This window comes from Talpa occidentalis, unplaced genomic scaffold (genome assembly GCF_014898055.3).
Source record: "Talpa occidentalis isolate TD23 unplaced genomic scaffold, MPIMG_talOcc4v2.1 talOcc4.5, whole genome shotgun sequence".
In the NCBI taxonomy this organism is placed as follows: Eukaryota; Metazoa; Chordata; class Mammalia; order Eulipotyphla; family Talpidae; genus Talpa; species Talpa occidentalis.
In genome coordinates, this window is record NW_023604861.1 from 109,997,031 (window position 1) to 110,016,382 (window position 19,352).

The 19,352-nt window shown below is 40.0% G+C and overlaps 1 protein-coding gene across 2 annotated transcripts in view; it reads right to left on the minus strand.

Annotated features, from left to right (window-relative positions):
* PPP1R21 (protein phosphatase 1 regulatory subunit 21) overlaps positions 1 to 15,416 on the minus strand; it is a 58,942-nt gene extending 43,526 nt beyond the window's left edge. The window contains exons 1-2 of one of the 2 annotated variants that reach the window (XM_037528088.2): positions 15,192 to 15,416; positions 309 to 377 (exon numbers count right to left, since the gene is read on the minus strand). In XM_037528088.2, the coding sequence (XP_037383985.1) occupies positions 309 to 377; positions 15,192 to 15,248 (126 nt within the window). In that variant the 5' untranslated portion in view covers positions 15,249 to 15,416. Of the gene's footprint in view, positions 1 to 308; positions 378 to 2,182; positions 2,245 to 15,191 lie in introns of those variants that run through there. The other variant, XM_054687721.1, reaches the window with a different exon arrangement.
* Between the last annotated feature and the right edge of the window lie 3,936 nt (positions 15,417 to 19,352).

Here is a 19,352-nt window from a genome sequence, read left to right on the forward strand (position 1 = left end):
CAGTGATGGACACAGATAAGAAGCCCCATTAATCCAGATGAATTTATTTCAGTAAAGGGCTTGAGGTGCAAGAGAAATGGGCTAGATAAAGTCAAATAAAGCTTTTCTGTGAGTTTTAGTTTAGGCAATCAAAGTGTACCTGATTCATACTCAAGAAAACAGGAATGGTAAACAGAAAAATTCTATTTCCCTCCCTCTCCTTAGTGAATAAGTGTCAGAGGTGGGACTTTAACCTAGAAAACCAACTTAATTTCCTGCATTGAACATTGTGAACTTAATCTTCACAACACAAATATCCTTTGCCATACCTTTAAAGCAGCAGAATTTGCTTGTTCATCTACAACACCTTTTTTCAGGACCTGATTCTGAGCCCGAAGCTGAAAACAGAGGAAATAACAAATTTTTTATAAAAAACAATCACTTAGAGCAAGGAAATCAATTACCATTACTTTACAGAAATCATTACACTGAGTAACTATCTTCCCATGTAAATATGAGAATAAAAATATTAGCCCCAAAGAAGATAGTAAATATCACTCTGCCATTTATAAATAAGGACACAGGCTGAGCTTTCCAATGACCCAGGATTATCAGTGGCAAAATAGAGACTAAAATTCAGGTCTCTTGACTTGACATGGTTCTTTCTATGAAACCAAGTCACCTCATTAAATAAAAACGAGTACCATAAATAATAAGGTACTGAATATGCCATTTTTCTTGCAACTCTGGCACACATTCATTTGTAAAATACATACAACTGGACTAACTATGAAATAAGAACCGTGCAGGAAATCAAAGTGTAGGACATCAGCATATCCAGTAGGACACTATGCCTAACACTAATCATTCAAATGTCATCACAATAATGCCACAGGAATCTGAGGCATTACTTGAGGCAATATTACAAGAGCAACTGAGAAGACAGGTGAATTTAGAAATCAAAATTAATAACAGCTAACATCTGAATGCTCATTCCACACCAGGCACTGTCCTAAGTGATTTACATGTGCTGCCTCATTAATCCTCACAACCCTATGAATTAAATACTAAAATTATCCCCACTTTACAGAGGAGTCAACTGAGGTAATTAGTGGCAATGCTAAGATTCAGACCCCAGCGGTTTTGACTTAACAGGCATGATGCCATTAGACAATACTAGCTACTACTTTACGAAACTATATAGAAATGAAAAAAGTAATTTTTTCTTTTAAATTTTTGTAAAGGTATAACTTTATTTTAAATAAAGTACAGTATACAAAAAGCATACAGCTTGATAAATTTTTACTTATGCACACATCTGTTCAACCACCACTGGCAGAGTTTTTTTTTGTTTTTGTTTTTTATTTTTGTTTTTAAAGATTTATTTATTTATATAAGCACTGGGTACAGTCAGAAGCGCAGGAGGGTGAGAGAATTCACCAAAGCCAGAGCAGGGAGCAGAACAGGCAGAAGGACCAAAGTACACTGTTGAGGGGGGCAGAGGGCGGCAGGAGAGGTCTGCGCGCCATGTGGGACCCTTGCCCGGCGGTCGGGGATCAAACTGGCGCCGCAGAGGCTGTGGGCAGCTTCGCAACCCAGCGCTCAACCGCTGTGCCACCGGGGAGGCCCCACTGGCAGAGTTTGAAAGGCAAAATCTAATTCTGCAAAAATAGTTAAATCCTTAACAAGGAGAACATAAAGCATGTAAATTTAATAAGTGCATATATATATATATATATACACATATATATGGCTGACTGAAACAAAAGGTTTATGACTATAGTCTAACATTCTCAAGGCACAGTAAAGAGACCACAAAAGATCAGGTTCTTTGCTAAAAAATGGAAGGAATGAGACCATTTTATTTACAAACTTCACAAAATTCTATTTCTAATTCTGCATAGCTCAGATCTGTCTCCAGAGAACAGAGAACAAAAATGACCCTTTTCTGTGCCAAAAGAGTGGGAATGCTTACATACTAAACCTTAAACCGAGTATTTGACACTCAACAGAAAATGTATTTAAGAGTCTAAGAAGAAACGCAGGAATACTGCAAGATATGCAACATTTTGAGCGAAAAAATGAACTAAAAGATGAACTTCCATTTTGAGAAAGGTAAAGATCCTTTACTGCCACAACAGAAAAAGACCCAAATCTTGCTCTGCTGTTTACTAGATAATATAAACTTGAGAAACTCTCTTACCCTTCCTAAGTCAGTTATATTGTCTACAACATGGCTACACACAACTACCCTGTCTTCTTCTGAGGTTGTTGTGAAAACCAGATAAGAAATCTATGTAAGGGCCTCCCTTGGTGGCGCAGCGGTTGAGCGCTGGGTTGAGAGGCTGCCTGCAGCCTCTGCAGCGCCAGTTCGATCCTTGGCCACCGGCGAGGGTCCTACAAAAAAAAGAAAGAAAGAAAGAAACCTATGTAAAAGCTCTTTCTAAACCATAGAGTGCTCCACAAATTGAAACAGATCTTTTATTACTGGAATGAATGAGAGGGACAACAACAATATTTATTATAGATTGCTAGTGTTATATCATTGTACTAAATGATTCTTGGGAGAGAAAGAAGTAAAAGAAGTCCCTGTTTTTTAAGAGCTTATCATTTGAAAGGCAAGATAAATGATAGCTACCAATACTAGTATTTCCTGCTTTAAAAACACAGGAATACTGTAAGATATGCAACATTTTGAGCAAAAAATGAAATGTAAGCAAAAAAAAAAAAATGTAAGCATTAAATTCTCTACAACAAGGTTGGCAAACTAAGGCCGGTGGGCCAAACTGACCTGCTATCTATTTTGAAGTTTCAGTGGAACACAGTTCCACTCATTTCTTATGCATTATCTATACAGTTGCTTTTGAACTACAACAGAATAGAGTAGCTGCAATCGAAACCATATGGCTCCAGGCCTAAAATATCTATCAGGCTCTTAACAAAAAAGTTTGAACACCTCTAGTCTAGAAGTTCAGAAGAAAGAAATACCACTTTAGTGTCGACAGTAATGTCAATGTATTCTTGGATAATGTGCTACCTAAGTAACAATTCAATAAATACTTTGAAACCCATACAGCAAAAAAACAATCATACTACTTCCATCTAGATTTCATTTCATACCCCTGTCCTAACTCTGGTCTCTGATCTCTTACTTGTCTTTTTGTGTGCTTCTTTAGAAGAGCCTAAAAACTGCTTCAAGTACCAGTGATGAAGCTTCAAGCCCCCAAACCAGAACCACTGTAAGAACCTGACCTTTCATTTCATTTCTGAGGCACATTTTTAAAACTACTAACACTGAACAGCCTACTTAATTAAAAAGCAAAACAAAACCTTTCAAATTATTGTTCAGAATTTATTCTATTACAAGGAAAATGGTTAGGACCTTCCTTCAGAAAATGTTGTTTGCTAAACTGAAACACCTCAAACAGGTTTTCAATGAAAATGTTTAACAAAAAATATAGGCCTTTTAGAAATATTTCTCTAAAATATCATTGTATTAGTGACGAGAAAACGATGTTGATAAGCCCTGCAGACTCCACCACCGTGTTAATTATACTTTGATGCATTTGGAAATTTCCCGCATTTTTGTATCACTACTGCCACTATGCTTACTGTATTAGAACGTGCAGCTTGTCAGATGCTGATACTGCTGTGATAAGCCTGTGAGGAGAATCTTTCTCCTCACCAGCATTCATTACAGAGGGGAGGCACCTGCAGTTTTCTGTTTTAGAAGTAAGTACAAGATGACCAGAAGGCCACTACTCGCTCTACGAAACACGAATGGAGACTCCAATGCCCTCGGACCATTCAGCCTATTTCCACAGTTGCGCGCTGAGCTCTTGTGTTCCATTCAGTAGGGATGCCTCTGAATCCCTATTCAGTCCTTTGAAACATCATTTTTCATTATCCACTAATCTTCTATTTAACTACCTTTACTGTGGAAGCAAAAGCTTTCCTCATTTTGACCAAATCCCAGGTGTACTTCTAGAAGTCTACCTCCTCCCTCTAGTCCTACTTCCTTCATAATTTTTTCCTAACCATTTCCAATGGTCCTCCTATGGTCCACAGTGGATTTGCCCCTCAGATCCTTTAGCACTTACTAGAAATATGATATCCCTTATTAAACTGTTCAGATTTTAATTTTACTTTTTAAAACTGCAAATTTTCCATTTATTCACTTAGATGTATGATTTCTGTACTCATCTCCCATCTAAGCTGTCCTTCACTGTAGAGACTACAGTGTGTATTATCTGACACCCATAATGAAAGAGCAATGCTATGGATAGAGAAGGTACTTCAGTAATTTTAAGTTTATTAAATAAACACAGTGTACAAAAGGTATTTAAATGTAACGCACTATACAACTAAAAAAGACTGTTATTACTTCAACAGTCCCTGTCCAAAATCTCCAAATGATTGGAACCTCATGATCCTACTGGACACCAAGAATCCTCAAAAGTGCTGAGCTTAACTAGCTCTCTAGTGATCGGTATGTCTAGACCCATATATAACTTTGTTTCTGAAAGTCCAACTTCAGTCAAGACTATCACAAAACTATTTCTCTGAGATAGAAAAGGTGGTATGGTGCATCCACCAGAATCTCTCTTTTACCACTTTTGACAATCTGTAATAGATAATTGATCCAAGATTAGAGATTTACCACTTTCAATCACAAAGTGCTGGAAAAGTTAGTGGGAAAAGAGAGATGAATCACCTTATATGCATTTTCTCATCTAATTCTCAAAAATCTATGTTAGAACCATTCCAACATAGCTATTTTCATGAAGTGAGTATTTTGATATTTTACATGTTTTATGACCCTATAAAACTAATCTATAATTGTGTGGCTTTTCTACACTACAAAGTAATGTGTGCAAGGGACACAAGAAGCCCATCGTTAAGCCTCTCTAGTACCCGATTCAAGGTGTCAGAAGAGTAAAGCCATCTGCAGACCTTGCTTCAGTGTCTCAGACCTAGATAATGCCTAAAATTCCTTCTAGATCTAACATTTAAAATAATTAAACATTCTAAAGTGCTGGAAATACCGCTTGCTCCTTCCCCTAGAAGGGGATCAAGTCTCTGCAGCTACATACTAAATACTAGTGATGGGCTTATTTTGTCACTAAAGCAGGAAAAAAAAAAAAATTCTCCTTTCAGACCTGCAGGCAAATGGAATCCTTTTTCCTGCTTGGGAAACTCATTTTAGGACAAAACCCCTCCTCCTCCCTACCCCTGTCACTAGCTGCCCCTTCAGTGACTAGATGAGTAGGTCAGTTGAATTAAAAAGAGAAGACCACATCCATCTTTCTAATGCCTTTCTATTCAAAATGTGGTCCTCAGCCTGCTCCAACAGTATCACCTGGGTGTAGAAGTTCAGGCCTCACCCTAGACCTATTGAACCAGAATCTGCAGTTTGGGATTGCGCGGGGAAAGCGGCGCGGATTGCGCGGATCGGATCGCAGCTGCCCAGGTCCCCGCGCCTGCGACCTAGGCTTGCGGGGAGACGACCTAGGCTTGCGGGAGACGCGCGGAGGCCCTCCCGGAGTGAGCAGGAACCAGGCGCCCAGGCAGGGGAGCGGGATTCAAAAGGCGCCATTCCCGCGCCACTGATCTGGGCTACAGCCCGCGTCCTGGAACTGAGGGCTTTGGAACTGAGACCCGGGGCACGAAATTAGGGGCGTGGGTTCCCCACGACGGTGGGGCACAAGGCAGACACAGCACCCCAAAGCCGTTGAGGTGTACCCTACCATCCCTGCTCTGCTCCCTGTCCCACTGGGTGGAAAATCAGCTCCCCAAGGGCTCCAGGAGAGATCTCTGGCGCCACCTAGCGACTTGAAGCCAGCACAGGCTCCTGAAGCAGCTAGTGGCCAGCTGGGGAGTTAGCCCACGCCGGGCCCCTTCCGAACAAGTAGTCTGAGCCCACAGGGAGAGCGAGCACCCAAAGCCGGGGCAGACCAAGTGCGCAGAAGAGTGTGCCTGAGACCGGACGCGCAGGGAGTGTGTCCCACATCACCATTATAGAATAGGGACATTTCTTCAGTAAAGACTACCTGCAGAAGGCTTCCTCAGGAGCCAGAGGTGAGCGGGGGAAGTTCGCCCACGCCAGAACCCCTCTGGCCTGCAGTCCAAGACCAGAGGGGGAGCAGGAACCCACCGCCGGGGCAGACCAGGCGCACAGGGGAGTGTGTCCCCACATTGGCATTTTAGAACAGGGACCTTTCTCCAGTAAAGACTGCTTGAAACTGACAGATGACTCCTGGAGGAACCAGGGGGGAGCAGAGAAGCCCACCCAAGATGCCGGCCAGTCCCAACTACACAGTGTCCCAACGCATACGGCAAATTAGAAAACAGACAGTAGGGAGGAGAAGAACCACACGCAACCTAGCAACTCTCCAGAGAAAAAGCACACCACAAAAAGAAAACCAGCCCCCAGATGGCAACGACAGTAACTTGGAAGAACTTCTAAGCCTTCCAGAAACAGAATTTAAAATTGCCGTGATTAAAAAACTGACAGAAGTCATAAAGGAAAACAATGATAAGGGAAAAATAATCAACGATCAGAAGAATGAAATTGAGTCCCTAAAGAGGGAAGTAAAAGAAATGCAGGAGATCAAAGAATTAATGTAAGAACTAAAGAATTCTGGGAAAAGCAATGAAAGCAGAATTGATGAAATGGAAGAACGAATAAGTACTCTTGAAGACACAGAAATAAAAAGAACCAAAACAGAAAAGGAAAGAGAAGTACGAAGGAAAAAGAATGAAGAAAGACTTCGGGAACTATCTGACTCCATGAGGAAAGGAAATATAAGAGTTATAGGAATACCAGAAGGAGAGGAGAGAGAAGAAGGAACAGAGAAAATATTCAAAGAGATAATTGAAGAGAACTTCCCAAATGTGAAGGAGGAGCTGAAAATTGATATACAAGAAGCAAGAAGAACACCAAACTTCCACGACGAAAGGAAAAATACAGCAAGACACATAATAGTAAAGCTCCCAAGAATCCAGGACAAGGAAAAAATAATGAAGCTGGCAAGAGGGAAGAAACAGATAACATTCAAAGGAAAGCCAATCAGGCTGACATCAGACTTCTCCGAAGAAACACTACGGGCAAGGAGAGAGTGGAGGGACATAGTCAACAGACTCCAAGAAAACAGATGCCAACCAAGAATACTCTATCCCGCAAAGCTCTCCTTCCTCTTTGAAGAAAGAATATGGACTTTCCCAGACAAACAGAAACTCCGGAATTTCATTGCAACTAAACCCCCACTCCAAAAAATACTACAAGGAGTCCTAAAGCCAGAACCTCAGAGGGACGAATAACAATGAAAGAAGGCCAAAAAAAAAAAAAAGTTATTAAAAGAATAAATAAATAAAATCAAAGGAAAGACAAACACAATGGCAAATACAGATGTTAACATATCAATATTAACTCTAAATGTAAATGGACTAAACTCTTCAATAAAAAGACACAGAGTTGCAGCCTGGATTAAGAAACAAAACCCAACCTTTTGCTGTCTCCAGGAAACACATTTAGCTACAAAAGATAAAAATAGGCTCAAAGTTAAAGGATGGAAAACAATCCTACAAGCAAATGGACCAAAAAAGAAAGCAGGAACAGCTATACTTATATCAGATAAAACAGATTTCAAACTCAAAAAGATAAAAAGAGACCCCAATGGTCACTACATTATGATCAAGGGGACAATACTTCAAGAAGGAATAACACTCATTAACATATACTCACCAAACGAAGGAGCACCAAAATATATCAGACAATTGTTGTCCTCTCTGAAAACAGACATCAGAGAAAACACATACGTAGTGGGAGACTTCAACACACCACTATCAACAATGGATAGATCAACAAGACAAAAAATAAGTAAAGAAACCAAAGCTCTAAATAAGGACCTAGAGCAATTGGGCTTAACAGACATCTATAGAACACTAAACCCCAAAAAAACGGAGTACACATTTTTCTCAAGCGCACACGGATCATTCTCCAGGATCGATCACATACTGGGGCACAAGACAAACATCAACAGATACACCAAGATTGAAATCATATCAACCATCTTTTCTGACCATGAAGGCATCAAACTAGAAATAAACCATAAAAAGAAGGCAAGGAACTTTCCTACCTCATGGAGATTAAAAACCACACTACTGGAAGACCACTGGACTAATGAGGAGATGAAAGAAGAAATTAAAAAATTTTTTGAATTGAACGACAAGGAGGACACCAATATCCTAAATGTATGGGATGCAGCAAAAGCAGTAATAAGAGGAAAATATATAGCAATAGAAGCTCACATCAAGAAACAAGAAAGAACTCAAAGAAACAACCTAATCTCGAAGCTCAAAGATCTAGAAAAAGAAACAACAAAAAAACCCCAAAACCAGTAGAAGAAAAGAAATAATAAAAACCAAGGCAGAAATAAATGAAATTGAAACTAAAAAAAAATCCAAAAGATCAATGAAACCAAGAGCTGGTTCTTTGAAAAAATCAATAAAATAGACAAACCCCTAGCCAGGCTCACAAAGGAAAAAAGGGAGAAAGCACAAATAAACAGGATCATCAATGAAAGAGGAGAAATCACAACGGACACAGCAGAAATCAAAAGAATAATCAGTAACTACTATGAACAGTTATATGGAAACAAGTTTAACAATCTAGAGGAGATGGACAAATTCCTACAACTCTACAATCACCCAAAGCTAGATAAAGAAGAAATAGAACACCTAAACAGACCAATTACAAGCAGTGAAATTGAAATGGTAATCAAAAACCTCCCCAAAAACAAAAGCCCAGGACCTGATGGATTTACAAATGAATTCTACCAAACATTCAGAGACGAATTAGTGCCTATCCTTCACAAACTCTTCCAAAAAATTGAGAAGGAAGGGACAATACCAAACACGTTCTATGAAGCCAACATTACACTAATACCAAAACCGAACAAGGACAACACAAAAAAGGAAAACTACAGGCCAATCTCCCTAATGAACACTGATGCAAAAATCCTCAATAAAATTTTAGCCATCAGAATCCAACAATGTATCCATAAGATAATTCACCACGACCAAGTAGGATTCATTCCAGGGACACAAGGATGGTTTAACATCCGAAAATCAATCAACGTTATCCACACATCAACAAAAAGAAATATAAAAACCATATGATAATATCAATAGATGCTGAGAAAGCTTTCGACAAAGTGCAACACCCATTCATGATAAAAGCCCTTGAAATTCTTGGGATACAAGGAACATACCTTAACATCATAAAGGCCATCTATGACAAGCCAACAGCCAGTATCATTCTCAATGGTGAAAAGCTGAAAGCAATTCCATTAAGATCTGGAACAAGACAAGGATGTCCACTCTCACCACTGCTTTTCAATATAATACTGGAAGTCCTAGCCAGGGCAATAAGACAAGAGAAAGACATCCAAGGAATCCAAATAGGAAAAGAAGAAGTCAAACTATCACTATTTGCAGACGATATGATATTATACATAGAGAACCCCAAAAACTCCACAGAAAAGCTAATTCAACTCATCAATCAGTTCAGTAAAGTGGCAGGATACAAAATCAACACGCAAAAGTCAGTAGCCTTCCTATACACAAACAATAAATCTGAAGAAGAAGAAATCAAAAAAACCATCCCTTTCGTTATTGAAACAAAAAAAATCAAATATTTGGGAATAAATCTAACAAAAGAGGTAAAGGACCTATACAAAGAAAACTATAAACACTGTTAAAAGAAATAGAAGAAGACACAAAGAAATGGAGAGATATCCCTGCTCATGGATTGGAAGAATAAACATTATTAAAATGGCCATCCTTCCAAAAGCAATATACAGATTCAATGCTATTCCAATCAAAATTTCAATGTCATTCTTCAAAGAAATAGAACAATTATTGATGAAATTCATATGGAATCACAAAAAACCCCGAATAGCCAAAGCTCTCCTGAAAAAAAAAGAAGGGAATGGAGGCATCACACTCCCAGACTTCAAACTATACTACAAAGCCATAATCATCAAAACTGCATGGTATTGGAACAAGAACAGACATACAGACCAATGGAATCGAATAGAAAATCCAGAAATAAACCCACAGATTTATGGTCAACTAATCTTTGACAAAGGAGCAAAGACTATGCATTGGAGCAAAGAAAGTTTTCAATAAATGGTGCTGGGAAAACTGGGTCGCTACATGCAAAAGAATGAAGCTTGACCACTACCTCACACCATACACAAAAATCAACTCAAAATGGATTAAAGAATTAGACATAAGACCTGAAACCATAAAATATATAGAAGGAAATATAGGCGAAAACACTACGTGATTTGCACATCAAAGACATCTTTACAGACACATCACCCAAAGCAGTGATAGTGAAGGCGAAGATAAACAGCTGGGACTACATCAAATTAAAGAGCTTCTGCACAGCAAAAGAGACAATAACAAAAACAAAGAGAAACCCCACCAACTGGGAGAACATTTTTGCACCCAACACTAATGATAAAGGACTGATCACAAAAATCTGCAAGAGCTGATGAGACTCAACAACAACAAGAAAATAATCCAGTCAAAAAATGGGCAGAAGAGCTAAAAAGAAACTTCTCTGAAGAGGAAATGCAAATGGCCAACAGGCATATGAAAAATGTTCAACATCACTTGTCATCAGGGAAATGCAAATCAAAACTACCATGAGATACCATCTTACACCAGTGAGAATGGCACATATTAAAAAAACTAGCAACAACAAATGTTGGCGAGGGTGTGGAGAAAAAGGAACTCTTCTGCACTGTTGGTGGGAGTGCAAACTGGTCCAACCACTGTGGAAAGCTGTGTGGAGATTTCTGGACCTACTAAACATAGAGCTTCCATATGATCCAGCAATTCCACTCCTAGGTATTTACCCAAAGGACACAGAAACATCAATTCCAAAGAACACCTGCACCCCTATGTTTATAGCAGCACTGTTTACAATAGCTAAGCTTTGGAAACAACCCAAATGCCCAAAAATAGATGACTGGATCAAGAAGATGTGGTACATATATACCATGGAATATTACTCAGCATTCAAAAAAGATAAACACATGCAATTTGCAGCAACATGGATGGCGCTGGAAGGGATCATGCTCAGCGAAATAAGCCAAAAAGAAAAAGAAAAATACCGGATGATCTCACTCATAGCAGGAATCTAGAAAACTTAAATAAGGGACCAGGAAAATGAATAACTATAAGAAAGTGAAAATCAAAATCAACAAAAAACTATGAACCAGAGACACTTTTAGGGGGGCAGGGGCGGGAGGGGAGGGATTGGGGTAAGAATGGGGGCGCTGCAATTGTATGGGGAATATAACAATAAAATTTATTATCTAATAAAAAAAAAAAAACAGAATCTGCAGTTTAACAAAGTCTTGAGGCAAGTCACATAGACATCTACATTTGTGATGCACTGCAAAGGAGCTAAGTTGGCATGTCCAACAGGATAGCCAATAGCCACATTAATTTCATTAACATTTTAAAAATCTAAAACCTAGCCTCTCAGTAGTGTTAGTCACTTTTCAAGGGCTCCAGAGTCCTACATGCCTAGCAAACATGCCACGCTACATGCCACGCTACTGAACAGCACTGACACAGAACACTGAATTCTCATGCGAAGTTCTACTAGATAGTACTGAGCAGAAGCTGCTTTATAATCCAACCTGTAGTCAACCCTGCACGAGAGGGTAAAAATAAACCAAAAAAAAAATCCTGACAATCAATTTTAATCCAATCCAGTTCCTGAATCTATATCTCTTCCAGGAAGGGATGATTAATCAGGTTCTGCCAAGCAAGCCCTACTAGCTGGAAAGCAAATACATGGAATAAAAACTGACCCTTTCCCATTAGAAGTAGCTCCTGAGCAAATATAAGTCCAAAAAGTTCCCAAAGGCAATCTACTTCATAACTGAAAAAGCATTGATTTCAAAGTAAATTGTTGGAGAAATAACAAATGTTTGGTGTTCCCATTCATTGGCTTTTACTGCTTTGAGAAATGACAAAAGATTGTCTTTCTTTAGCAGAACAAAAGCTACTCTATGGGATAACATTCCTTGAACAATAGTTCTCAAACTTTGATGTATTAACAAATCACTAGAGACTGACCGGCAGATTCAATAAATCCAGGGTCAGCCTGGAGAACCACTCGCCCAGAATAACACAAATATTGGGAAGACAGAACCTGAAACACACACAATACAGTGGCAGGCAAGAGTGTTGGAGTTCCTGCAAAGAAAGCAGACCGAAATCAAATGAGCCAGGACTCAGAACTCCTAGCCTCTTCTCCATTAATGAGATATGCCAGAGCATCAGAGCACAGCAGGCTGTAAGAAATGGTCTTTGATTCTTAAACTATAGTGTAGTAACTGAGGTCTTACTAGCTTTCCCTGATATCTCAAAAAGGCAGCTTGAGTCTATTCCGTATTAATTTACAAATCTCTGAAAACTAGCCTCTACTTACCTTTCACCTGCCCCATACTCTATTAAATCTGAAATTTTAAAAGCCTCCAATGACTTTGTAATTGTCCAAGGCACTTTTAATCTCCACATTTGACCTTTTCTAACACTTAGTTTTAGCAACTTGTCTGCCTCAGAAATTCTCATCTGCTTTGGTTCTTATTTTATCCAACTAAACTCTCTTTAATAGAAGGGCCTCTCTGAAAGAAGATTATGAGCAGTGTTTTTAAGCAGGAAATGGGTTCCTTCCTGGAACACAGGTTGATATATACATCAAACAGGAATGAGAAGCAGCTGCAAATGTCCTTGGTTTAGGAATCACACTTGCTCTCTTGATACAACGGCCTCATTCTACAGATTAAGGGGGAATCTCAGACTACTCAGTGAATAAAGCTTTAATGTGCCTCCCAGGTCTAAAGTTCTATAGTTGCATCTAATCTTAAAACAGCCCTTCATTCCAAGATGGCCTTCATTCCAAGATGACCAGCCCTCCTCTGTCAGTACAGTCACGTTCTCTCACTTCAGAATCTCAGGTTCACCTGTCTTTCCACATGCTACAGAATGAATGAGACACAAGGACAAGTGCCTTAAATCCTCTTATAGCCTTGTAAGTGTAGTGCTATGTGCAAAATAGGAACACAAAAGAGGTAAGCAACAAAGTAATTTTAACCATAAGTCCTATATCTAAGCCCTTCTGTCATCTCAACAATTACTAACTTTACTTAATTCTATATTCTTCTTCCCAAAACTGTTTCAACAATATAGAGCCTAGTCTTCTTTGAACCCATCTTTCCCTATTTCATCATATCCTCCACATAATTATCATCTCCCTTCACAAAAGTAACTGTCAGTCCCCTGTTTAAAAACTTTCGACATTCTCCATTACTCAAAAGGAAGTCCATACTTCTTAGTTGAAATCCATGTTCCTACATGACTGGATCCAAATTACCTCTTCAAGTATACCACAACTCCCTAGTAGGTATCTAAGTGTGTTTTCAGGTCAGAAAGCAGAGCCTGTTCCCTTTGCCTGGAATGCTTTCTTCCCACCTTCCCACTTCCCTACTCTTCAAGCTGAGTAACTTCTATCCTTGTCCACCATCTCCTGTGTTCCCGCTGAACTAACACTTGTTATACTGTATCATAATTACACACAATTCTATTAGAGAATATTCTTCTTCCCAAGGTACTCTGCCTCACTCAACAGATCCTGGTAGACTGTTCACAGTGGGGTGGTACATAATAAATAATAAGTCTATTGAACAAAATAGCTTCATATCCAAAAGAATAAAATCTTTCAAATTTTTTATTACTTTGGGAAGCTCTATTCTTTCAGCGAAGCAGTTACTGCTCCAAACATTTTTGGTACTCTGTTGCCATTTAGAATTCCCTTATGAGTTTGTTTACTCTCCAGAGAAGAAAACCAGTTCCCTTTACTTAATACTCATGAAACATTTTCACCCAAAAATAACAGAGCCAAGTTTCAGTACTGCCATTCTCCACCCACCCTCCTTCATCATATAGATTGTTCCAAACAACTTCTGGCCCTTCCAAACAAGAAAAGCCTCCTTCAAAGGACGAAAACTTGCATCACTGACACTATACCACTGGCTCTTAAGACAAATGTCAAATGGCAATTCAAGTTTTACCAGTGGTAGCACTGTTGGAATAAGTTCAGTATCTTAGAGGTCTCCCATTTGATGATGAAAACACTTAAATGTCTATGGTGAGGCACAGTTTCATTTTTCAAAGAACAATTCATTCCACCTTGCTAAAAATTAAATGAAATCTAAAGGAAAAAAATGAGCCTCAGTTTCTCCAAACTGTAAAAAGGAGGCTGTCTTCCCGTTGTCCCCAAGAATACCAAGATCACTGAGAACTAAGCTTAATGACTTGATTTCCAAACACGTAAGATTTTGCTTTTACATTAACTTCATTAAAATATTCTCAAGGCAGAAACACCCTATCCAGAAGCAGTGGCCACTTTCCAAGGACAGAGTTTCGTCATTTAAAGCACTGATACCACAAATATAAAGGGCTGGCAGGTCTCAATTTTGCTTAATTCAACATGTATTGAGCAACTGCTAGGTACTCTGCCGCACTTCAGGTGACCCAGGGGAGAGAGAAAATGACACAGCCCTAGCACCTACGATTTCAAAATCATTTCCAAACATCTTATCAAAACTCTAAATACATTCGTAACCAATCACGCTTGGTGAAGCCGTTTACACGCATGATTCTATTCACCCTCCTGAATTGCTTCGAGGCTAAGTCAGTCTCGTTATCCTCACATCATCCCTGTGGGCAAGGAGAAAGGCTGATCTACCCTATCACCGGGCTGAGAAAACTGAGAAAGCTGCAGGGCAGGGGTGGTCCTCATTTCCCCATCCCTTCCCGGCCAGCACCAGCGACAGGAGCCAGGATTTCTGACATCCCAGCCCCAAACCCGCTAGCTCAGAGGGGAAAAGAATCAAACTCCTGGTCCTGCCCGCAGAAACGCACACGGACGCAGAACCGCCCTGCCCCATCTCCTGGGAGCTGCAGGTGGAGGCACGGTAATGGTGGACAGAGGGGCCGGAGGAGAGAAGCGGGGCGCGCTCGCGCGCACACTCCACGGTCCCCACTCCATCCGACAGGTCGCTGCCAAGGCAACCCGAGGCTGCAGGGCCGGGGTCCCCCTACTCCCCGCCCACGGTGGGTACCTTCGAGTACTCCTGGGCCAGCTTCTGGTACTTCCCCTGCAACTCTGCCGAGGCCATGGCCTCACCCGCCCCGTCTAGGCCTGGCTGCCCAGGCCGCTCAGCCCCGCCCCCCGCCCCCAACCCCAGACACGCTCCCGGGTACAGCTCAGCCAGCGCCCGACTCCTGGGCCACAGCCGCCGCGCCTCCTCCACTTCCGGGTTCGCCCGGTGGCAGGAAGGCGGAGTGAGGCCCGGGGGCGGGGCGACGTCTTGACGTCATCAAGTCACCCTCCCGCGCCCGAGGACGTGCGCGCGCAGCCTAGTTGAGTCGCCTCAGCCGCCTTTAGGACCAGGGGACGCCATCTTGACGCATGGTCCAAGATGGCGACGTAGAACGGAGAAGGAGAGAGACAAGAGGGGAAGAGAATGATGAGCGCCCACATAATGGGCGGGAGACCCAGGAGAGGGGCGGTGGTTGCGAAGAGCAAAGGACCGGAAGAAGAAACATTCTGAGCGCATCAAGAATTCCGGCCGATCCCCTCACACTCTCCACCCGCGAGCTGGTTCCCATGGCAACCGCCTGGCGTTTGATGGTTCCAGAATGCGCACGAAGAGAAAGACCTCTATGTCCTGCTGTCTCATCCAGATATGGTAGCGCCGGGCATGCCTTGCTTTGTAAACTCTCAGATCGCCCCCGAATTTATAACGCTTGCTCCGGACTCGACAAACTTTCATGGTTTTATATTTTGACAATGCGGTATCTTTGTGTCCATTCGCGGTTCACGCCATCCTCCCACCACTGCCCCACTGCGTAAACCACGTTAGAGCCTTTGGCAGGGAATAGGGTAAAACCGTTAAGAAATTTAAGGGAATGATTCTTGCCACGCATGCAGATAGGGTGAACCTTAACGGCAAGTACTGTAATCAAAACCTAGTCTGATTGAGATATGTCACTTGCTTGAATTAAAAGCTGGGCTGTACTCATTAAATATGTTTTGAAAATTGTTAGTGTTCGAAATTATGCATTTGTTGCAACATTGAAATGTTCATTAATAGAAGGATGAATAAATTGCAATATATGTCTGTTACAAACTACAGCATGACAATTAAAACTAGTGACCTAGCTGTATATGTCAATATAGGCAGATATATACATATATATTCTTGTGCAGATATATATGAGACAGCAATATGTTAAATGTAAAAATTATAATATGCTATATATTAAAAGAAATATTTTTAAAATACAAAGCAACATTTGTATTGCTCATGGGTATTTGAATATGTATTAAAAATAGAAAAATAAGAACTGGAAAGATACATATCAAATTCTGGATAATGGTAGCCTCTAATGAAAAGAGAAAGGAAAATGGAGGTAGAACAAAGAAGTGTAAGTTTTCTTCTTAATTTAACTTTTTAAAATAAATACAACAGAATGTTAGATTTTTTGAAAGATTTATTTATTTAAACAAGAACCGGGGTACAGGCGAGATGTGTGGGAGGGTGAGAGGATTCACCAGAGAGAGCGGGGAGCAGAACAGGCAGACTGACTGAAATACACTGCTGAGGGGAGCAGCAGGCGAGACAGGAGAGGTCCGCCATGCCTTGTGGGTATCTCCCTGGCTGGCTGGGATCTAACGGGCGCTGCAGAGGCTATGGACAGCTTCACAGCGCTGCGCTCAACCGCCTGCACCACCAGGGAGGCCCACAGAATATTAGATTTATTTTTTAGGTACTAAGTGTAGGAATGTTAGTGACATTGACTTTTTAAGATACTTGACAATTTTCTATGTTTAAAAAAACTGCCATACCTTAGTTTCCTTGTGTGGCTTTAAGTAAACCTGATTTTTATAGTAAAAAGCCGAGCTTATATGCATTTTCAGTCATTGTAAAGAGTAAGAAGATTACAAACTTTTTAAATGTCTGTATATTTCTATTTGCTAATAGCTAAGTCTTACTCTTAAGCAAACTTTCAGAAAATTAGTCTTTAAGATGATGATGATGATAATGATGATGACGATTAGTGTTCCATGGCACCACCAAGAGGCAGAATTAAATATTGTAAGTGTGTTTCTGGGGTTTTTGACTTAGTGGAATTTTCATTTAAAATAAAATGACATCTCAGAAATAACGTTCTAAAGAAAGAATGTATAACTTTAGCTCAAGTGCCTGTGTAAAGTCATTTTCCTGAATTGAGAAATGTATTACCACTGGTTAGTCTAGTTGTTCTGTCATATGCATTGTTTTCAAATCCCAATTGATAAATCTGAATATATTAAAGTTAAGACCCTCTTTCTCAAAAGACACCACTGAATGAAAAGGCAAGCCACAGAGTTGAAGATGTTTGCAACATATATATCCAACAAAAGTTTATTATCTAAATATATAAAGAGCTCTTTCAAGTCAATAAGAGGGGTAGGGGAATAACAGATCAATAAGGAAAAGGACAGGCAACCAGATAGAAAAACGGGCAATAGATTTCAACAGTCACTTCCCAAAAGAAAATATACAAATGACCATTAAGCATGCAAAGGATGTTTCAATTCATTAGTAATCAGGAGGAAGTGAAATTAAAAACACAGTGAGATAGCATGCACACCCACACAAATGGCTAAAATTAAAAACACTGACAAGTGTTACTGAAGATGTGGAACAAAAGAAATCTCATAAATTGCTGGTAGGAGTGTAAATTGGAACAGTCGTTTAAGAGAAGAGTTTGGTATTATGTATTTGCTTGAATGGAAACATGTTCATGTATCTTTCATTCTTAGTGTATACTTTATCTACTATGTAGATGTAAATATACTTTAAAAATGTATGCATGTAGTCAGCAAGAACGTTCATAGTAGGGCCTCCCTGGTGGCACAGCGGGTTGAGCACAGCGCTGTGAAGCTGTCCGCAGCCTCTGCAGCGAGGGTTCAATTACCGGCAGGCCAGGGAGCTACCCACATGGCGCAGCAGACCTCTCCTGTCTCGCCTGCTGCTCCCCTCAGCAGTGTCTCTGGTCCATCTGCCTGTTCTGCTCCTTGCTATGTCTCTGGTGAATTCTATCACCCTCCCACGCCTCTGACCTGTACCCCAGTTCTTATATAAATAAATAAATCTTTAAAAAAAAGAATATCCATAGCAATATTATTCATAATGTCCAAAAAATGTCTTTCAACACAATAAATAGATCAATTATAGCACATTCATATTATAGAATACATACGGTGATTTAAAATAACTGAATTGTGGCTACAGTTAATTGCTAGATAAATATCAAAAAATAATCCAGTCCAAAAGAAGCCAGATTAAAAAAAATACTGCATGACTTCAATCAAAAAATGACAGAATTGATCTTTAAGTTTCAAGGATACATTTTGGGTAATAAAACTAGAAAGAAAACTAAAGAAGTGATAACCATAAATGTCATGGTTGAGGGTTTGGGGAAGAGGAAGGTAACTATTGGGAGTGGGTATGAGATTGTTTTGGGGAATGTTGGCAGTATTTCTATTCATGTGTGATCACTACACAGGTGTTGGTAATAATTTCTCGTGAGGTACATTTTTATTTTACTCACATGTTATATGGGTGTTACCTTTCCAATAACAATTTTTTTAAATTCTAGGTTATTTCATATGCTTGTTAGCAATAGCTTCCAAAGTGTAAACATAGCATACTTGTGGGGAATGATGTTAGTGTAGGTCACTTAGGACTATTGTAAATATGCAAGTTCTGTGATTATTAAAACAGTCAAAGTCATTCTGATGGTGAAGGATGAAAATTAGACTTGTTGATTGGCATTGATTTAGAATATGATATACCTAAAACCCCTATATTATTATAACCAATGGTATTTCAATTTTTAAAAATAAGGTATTCTATTTTAGGATTTTTGTTTCAGTAACAGGTGTCAGAAACTTAATCAAATTAGCTTGGATTCCACAAGGGAATTTACTAGAAGAATGTATTTATAACTCACAACAACAATAGGAAGAAAGGAGTAGCAAGACCTCCAGGACAACTTAGAACAGGGATCCGAATGCTTGGATCATTCCATACTCTCTGTGCTGCTTCTCTACTATTTGGAGTAGTAAGCATGGGAGCCCCCACACCTCCCATCTCGAAACTTTGCCTAGAGAGGAACTAGGTTGTTTAGTTCCTGTCTGAATATCCCAAGGAAGTCTCTGCTGGCCCAAC